Below are 6926 nucleotides of genomic sequence, written 5' to 3'. Positions count from 1 at the left end.
TTTACACGTGTACTCTAATTTATCATCAAATTTGCATCCAAATAAAAAAGTTACCCTGTGATAATTAAGAAAGTTTTGAAACTTTGTGATTTTCCATTCGAATTAATTTTGTAAGATAATACATGCTACTTTACAAATCAAGGGAGTCAAAAGTAGATAGTATTTTTATAATAGAGTCATGACTAGATAAATCTATAAATATGCATCCATTTCTAACTAAATTCTCTCACTCAAAATAACTTTCTCAACGCTCCTCCTCCTAGCTCCAATGCCGGCGGCACAACTTCTTCAGGAGACTCACTTTCCGGCAGTCAACGGCAAAGAAACCGCCTCTCCCTCCTTCAAAAGGTACCTACATTTCTATCACAAATTCAATCCAGATTAATTAATGCGTATACAAAAACTTCCAATAATTTAACTTCCGACTAAATTGCCATAAAAGTCGTAAAGTTTGTTCAATTTCTATTCAACTCTTTCTTTTTTGTCTATCCCAAAAAATAGAAACATCATATTTTAGAAAATTTCTTTCTTTTCTAGCCTATCTCTCTTACTTTACTAATTTTGCATTAAAAATTGTGTCGTTCCAACAGATTAGATGGAAAGATTGCAATCGTGACCGGCGGCGCAAGGGGCATCGGCGAGGAGACCGCGAGGCTCTTCGCCGAGCATGGCGCCCGAGTGGTGATTGCCGACGTGGAGGACGTGCTCGGCCGCTCGGTGGCGGCCTCACTCGCCCCCGGCGCGACGTACGTCCACTGCGACGTCGCGTCCGAGGCCAACATCGAGCGCTTGGTCGCCTCGACCCTGGCCGCGCACGGCCGCTTGGACGTCCTGTTTAGCAACGCGGGCATCCTGGGCGACCAGGGGAGGCGCAAGAGCGTCCTCGACTTCGATGCGGCCGAGTTCGACCGCGTGATGGCGGTCAACGCGCGCGCCGCAGCGCTCGGGATGAAGCACGCGGCCCGCGCCATGATCGGCCGCGTTGGAGGAGGAGGGGGATGCATCATCTGCACGGCGAGCGTGGCCGGGGTGGCGGGGGGGATGGGGCCGTACGCGTACACGGCGTCGAAGCACGCGGTGGTGGGGCTGGTGAAGAACGCGGCGTGCGAGCTGGGGAAGTATGGGATAAGGGTGAATTGCATATCGCCGTTTGGGGTGGCCACGAGCATGCTGGTGAATGCGTGGAGGGAAGAGGAGGGAGGAGGGGAAGTGATCAGCGAGGTGGAGGTGGAGAAGATGGAGGAGTTTGTGAGGGGGCTGGCCAATTTGAAGGGGGCGACGCTCAAGGCGAGGGATGTGGCGGAGGCGGCGCTCTTTTTGGCAAGCGACGAGTCCAAGTATATCAGCGGCCATAATCTAGTGGTGGACGGCGGCGTTACCACCTCTACAAATTGTGTCGGATTGTAGGACATTTTACTTGTGTGTTTCCAAAATTATTTTTGGGTTTAATTATCAATCAATCACACTTTAAATTGATTCATTTCTATATAATTTGTTCAACCTTATTAGTATCATATTGATATTACTCCATCTCTTAATGGGGTGTCAATAGTATAAACTAGATACGGTTGCCTAAGAACATACTCATGTACACAACTGAAACCTTATTAGAGTTCTTAGATGGTAATAAGGAGAGGACTAAGAGAATACATGCGTTTTAATATTTTTGAACTGATTATATGAACGATTGCAAAGCATCTCTTTATATAGAGGTTTCTAGGGCTGGCTAAATATACCGTAATACCGAAATACCTCATTTATCGTACTAAAAAATACCAAAAATACCGAATTTGCGGTATACCGCAAGTTGCGGTACGGTATGATACCGTACCGATAGATTTCGGTACGGTAAATGTATAGATTTTCCTATACCGCAATATACTGCATTTATGATATTTGCCAAAAATTCGATATATATGTTGTATTTAAAATTTATATATAAAATAGTTAATATATTAAAATCCCTAACCCTACTTTCATATTTTAGTTCAACCGCTCCCAACCCCAAACACACACACGGAGAGATGCAAATCAAGTCCACTATATAGATTTGATTGTGGTGTAGTTTTAATCTTTTGGACATTATTTAAATAGGTGAAATTTTATTTTAAATATTTGGCTATAATAGAATTTTTTTGGTATGAAACACAAGTATTACGGTATGCCATACCTTATTTTGGTATAACGTAAAAGTACGGTATACCGCAATACGATATGGTATACCGCATAGACGGTATGATAACGGTATCGGAAATAATCATATCATACCGTATAGACGGTATGGTAACGGTATCAGAAATAATCATACCGAATTTTCGGTATACCGCAATTCGGTAAGGTATAGGTATGACATTTTCTTATATCGCAATTTGCAGTACGGCATATGGTATGACATTCTTGGTGCGGTATACCGTACCGTGCCACCCCTAGAGGTTTCTACGAGCCAAAATAGGAAACTATTAGGAGGGATGTTTTCCATCAAAAATATGTTTCCATAGTGAGCTACAACTACAACATCTCTGATACTGATACAGACCAAACAAGAGAACTCGACCCAAAAGACTAACCTGTTAGGTGAGAGATCTCATTTAGTCTATATACCCCACACCAATTGTTCTCACAACCGATGTGGAAATTGAGTCCGTACTTAATTTGCCAAGAACCTCATTAAAACATCTTGAGTTTACCATCTTTGTTAGGATACATGTCGGTTGATATTCAGAGCGAACGAAATGGAGTTTGATAATACCATCTTCAATTTTTTCATTTATGAAATGTCGATCAATCTCCAGATGTTTCATTCTGTTGTGATGGACTAACTTCTATGAAGGTTTGGTTGTCGCCTTGTTGTTACAGAACAATATACTTTTCTGAGTTTGAGAAAATTTTATCTTTGTCTTGATCTTCATAACCACACAAATTTTGTTATGCTGTTCTACACTGAGGAAATCGCGTATATAGGCCACTTGGCCTTTAAAATAACGCAAATGTACCCATTTTGTTATCAATTCCATTTATGGGAAAAACGCCGATGAAGTTGGCGTGTTTATAAGTAAAAACGCCATTGAGATTGGCGTGTCTATACTGTAAAACGCCAACATAGTTGGCGTTTTACAATGGCACCGTATTCTGCTCGTATTTTTAACCAAAATACTTAAATTTTAACACGCCGATCGTGATGGCGTCTTCACTTAATAAAACGCCAACTTCATTGGCGTGTTTGACTTTAAAAACGCCAACCTGATCGGCGTCTTTACTAAAAGACGCCAACACCATTGGCGTCTTTGTTCAGAAGCATATAATAGCAGCAGACAGTCGCGAACCTCACATACCCACTTCGCGATTTTCTCTAGCAGCGGCCAAATCCTTCGCAAATTCGTCCGTGTCTTTGTGATTTCGCCCTCCATTCATCAATCGGTGCTAGTTTTCCCCAAATTCGTCCAATTTATTCGGTTAGTATGCTTATCTTTTACATTATTAGAGTAATTGTTGGATACTTAGCTAGGGTTTGTAATGTGTTGCGATTTGAGTTGAGATATTGTGCATATGGATTATTTGTATGACGGTAGTGTTGATTATTATGTTGGATTGTTTGGGTTAAGTGAATTTGTGTATAAATTTGATTATAAACCAAAATCGTAGGGTTTGATAGCTTAAAAATTGGGCAAATTGATTTGGTTTATGTGGGTTTTGGTTAATGTCTTTTTTTAGTTTGAAATGTTAATTTTGTGTACATTGTTAGGTTGAAATTGAAATTGTTAGGTTGGTTAAACTAAAATTGGGTAAGTTGAATTGGTGGAAAATTGATGTATATTGTTTATTTGAACTGTTACTTTTGTGTAGGTGAATTGTGTTATGATGTGTAGGTGAATTGTGTTATGATGTTGAAGTTGTGTATTGTGAATTGTTTGATATAGGTGTTCCATTTTGTGATATTGTATTAAATTGTTTGTAATAATTGAATTTGTTTAGGTTTGTTTGTTGTTTAATTTGGAATATGAATGTTGTGTAGGTGATTTATGGCATCTTCTTCAACTTCTCGTCGTCGGCTCTTATGTGGTCCTGAGGACCCCTCCGTATTATATCTGCAGAGACAACACGTCTCTAATAACATATGGGCAGGAGTGCCATCGGAAGACGTACGGTGTAGAAGATACGAAGGAATCATATGGGATGTTCCCATAAATCCTCGTGTTTTGGCGGTTATAGATGAGATGGGGTTCGGCGGGATGTTGAGGTGTGGTCAACCGAAAGACATTGACCACCATCTTATCACCGCTTTGATTGAACGTTGGAGGCCAGAGACTCACACGTTTCACTTTCCAGTCGGTGAAGCGACTGTGAGCTTAGAGGACGTGGAGGTCTTATGGGGCCTCAAAACTGACGGTGAGCCTCTGACGGGTTACATCCCCAGTAAGGATGTCAACTATTGGAAGGATGTTTGTTTGGATTTTCTTGGCTTTATTCCAGATGCAGTTGATCTAAAAGAATTGAACTGGAAGCAGACAAGCTTATCAAATCAACTGCGGATTGAGTTGAGTGATGACCACGAGCAATACATGTACAATCAACGTGCTCGTGTGTATTGTCTGCTGTTACTGGGTGGTCTACTGATCCCGAACGCTACCGGTAATAAAATTCCCTTCTTCTACCTTCAGTTTTTCATGGATATAGAACAATGTGCTAGCTATAGCTGGGGAGGTGCGACACTTGCCTGCTTGTACCACAATCTATGTGAAGCTGCACTTGGTAAGAGGACCGATGTCGGGGGAGCTCTTACATTGTTACAGCTGTGGGCTTGGGAAAGAATCCCAATTATTAGACCGCAGATGCTGAACCCCGCGCCCGTAGACTACTTACCATGTGCAGTCGCGTAAGTTGTCCACTAATTACTCTTTTAAGCATAATTTTTATTGATTTTTGTGTTGTTCGCTCATAATTTAATTTTTGTAGATGGACTGGTCGGGCCTCTTATGTAAAAGCACCGGGGCATTGCATTGAAACTTTCAGAGATCAGTTCTCAACAATGCATGCCAATCAGGTAATTTACGTAAACTAAATTGTTGCTAGTGTGTTGTTTTGATTGAACTTGTTTTGACTAAATAAGTTTCATATCTAGTTTATTTGGATGCCGTATGATTCGCGAAATCTGCCGGATGTTTGTGTTGCCGGTCGTCCTATATGGACGTCGATGACAACACTAATCTGTTGGAATATGGTTGAGCCACACATGCCACAACGGGTGTTGCGACAATTTGGGATTGTCCAACCTTATATCCCGATTGTCGACCGGTTCCACGGATCTGATTTTACGAAACAGGATCGACGTGGCAAAGCAGGTCGGAACTGGGTTCAGTGGCACGCCAATCATATACAAGATTGGCATAATAGGCACGACACGGTGTATGTTGATTTGGAGTACTCAATGGTGCCTGTTGCTACTGATGAGTACATGGACTGGTTTCGCCGGATAACCGTGGTGTACCTAACAAAACCTGGGGTGCATTCTCATGAGGGCTTCCATGAAACGGCGACCTCTCATCACTACGCGGTAGATTTCAACAACTTTTCTTTGTTTAATTTCATAAGATGAAATGTAATTAACACTGAAAATTGTAGGTGGAGACCCTTCACAAAATACGCCACTTTCTTAGGGAGCAAGACATGTCAGGACGGCCGGATTTATTCACCATTTCGAGAATGGTTGAAGATGGCCTCCAGATATGTGGGGAAGCTGAGACGATGGACCACCGTCCTTCACAGCGCTCTGAGCTGGACCTTGACATGCCCGTGCGGCAAAAAGCGAAGCGGCGTGGAAAGAAGAAAGTTGGTGGAGAGTCGTCATCATCAAGGATGGATACTCAGTTGGTTGATGATTCTGAAGACGATTTTGTGGCTCCACCTCCACCAAGATCTGCCGTGCGGGGTCGTCACTCAGTCAGCCACACGGGTGGTACAGGAGAAGATTTCGGTCTCAGCGATCAACAATCTCCACCTCGGTCTTCTGCGAGAGACGACATTGATTTAGAGAATGCCGTCGTTGAAGATACTCCTCCGTCTAGAATCCCTAAGACCAGCTTCGGGAAGGGAATCCGTAGTCTGTTTATGCGTAAAAGGCGAGACGGGTGAACGTTGCCCGAACTTTTTATATTGGTGTTTTTACATTGATTTGAACGCTTTATATAAGTAATTTGATATATTGTATTGATATTGGTGTTTTTTCATTCATTTGGCGTATGTATATTAGTAATTTGATAAATCCGCTTTTTTATACGTGTGCATGTTGATAATATGAACTCGTATAAGTTGGATTGGTACATTTTTTTGAAACACACGCCACTCACGATGGCGTTTTTAACTTGAAACATTTTTCCAATCTTTTGCCACGCCAAGGCTGAGCTTCTGAACAAACACGCCAACGACGATGGCGTTTTACCTATAACACGCCAACGACGATGGCGTTTTACTTATAAAACGCCATCGTCAGTGGCGTTTTTTTAAACACGCCACTCAAGATGGCGTGTCTAAGTTCGAAAATTTTTTTGCAATTTTCTGCCACACCGAGGCTGAGTTTCTGAACAAACACGCCAAGCTTAGTAGGCGTTTTTTAAAACACGCCAACGAAGATGGTGTTTTACCTATAAAACGCCATCGTCAGTGGCGTTTTTTTAAACACGCCACTCAAGATGGCGTGTCTAAGTTCGAAAATTTTTTTGCAATTTTCTGCCACACCGAGGCTGAGTTTCTGAACAAACACGCCAATCGGCGTTGGCGTCTTTAAAACACGCCAACGAAATAGGCGTTTCTAGATAAAAACGCCAACTTAGATGGCGTTTTTAACACAAACCCGCCAACTTAGATGGCGTTTTTATTAAAAACGCCATCTTGAGTGGCGTTATTAAAAAACTAAATATTACGTTTTGCAT

At 42.0% G+C, this 6926-nt stretch overlaps 2 protein-coding genes across 2 annotated transcripts; both read left to right on the top strand.

Moving 5' to 3' along the window:
• The first annotated feature begins 249 nt into the window (after positions 1–249).
• On the top strand, positions 250–1407 carry LOC121805003 (short-chain dehydrogenase reductase 2a-like). Its single transcript, XM_042204751.1, has 2 exons — positions 250–348; positions 591–1407. Exons 1-2 carry the CDS (start codon positions 269–271, stop codon positions 1405–1407), a joined length of 897 nt encoding a protein of 298 aa, XP_042060685.1. The 5' UTR covers positions 250–268.
• A 1827-nt stretch (positions 1408–3234) lies between these two features.
• On the top strand, positions 3235–6129 carry LOC121767190 (serine/threonine-protein phosphatase 7 long form homolog). The gene is made up of 5 exons (XM_042163441.1): positions 3235–3452; positions 4013–4873; positions 4954–5041; positions 5120–5551; positions 5620–6129. Exons 2-5 carry the CDS (start codon positions 4020–4022, stop codon positions 6127–6129), a joined length of 1884 nt encoding a protein of 627 aa, XP_042019375.1. The 5' UTR covers positions 3235–3452; positions 4013–4019.
• Positions 6130–6926: the final 797 nt, after the last annotated feature.

This window comes from Salvia splendens, chromosome 1 (genome assembly GCF_004379255.2).
Source record: "Salvia splendens isolate huo1 chromosome 1, SspV2, whole genome shotgun sequence".
NCBI classification, from domain to species: Eukaryota; Viridiplantae; Streptophyta; class Magnoliopsida; order Lamiales; family Lamiaceae; genus Salvia; species Salvia splendens.
The sequence above is the reverse complement of the archived record's forward strand: the minus strand, read 5'-3'. Positions and strand labels throughout refer to the sequence as shown.

Bases quoted from the DNA above. Each gene is read 5' to 3' on its own strand.
- LOC121767190 (XM_042163441.1), top strand. From the start codon at position 4,020: ATGGCATCTTCTTCAACTTCTCGTCGTCGGCTCTTATGTGGTCCTGAG. The intron at 5,042-5,119 runs GTAATTTACGTA...TTTCATATCTAG, and splicing joins CAACAATGCATGCCAATCAG to TTTATTTGGATGCCGTATGA. The intron at 5,552-5,619 runs GTAGATTTCAAC...TGAAAATTGTAG, and splicing joins CGACCTCTCATCACTACGCG to GTGGAGACCCTTCACAAAAT.
- LOC121805003 (XM_042204751.1), top strand. From the start codon at position 269: ATGCCGGCGGCACAACTTCTTCAGGAGACTCACTTTCCGGCAGTCAAC. The intron at 349-590 runs GTACCTACATTT...TCGTTCCAACAG, and splicing joins GCCTCTCCCTCCTTCAAAAG to ATTAGATGGAAAGATTGCAA.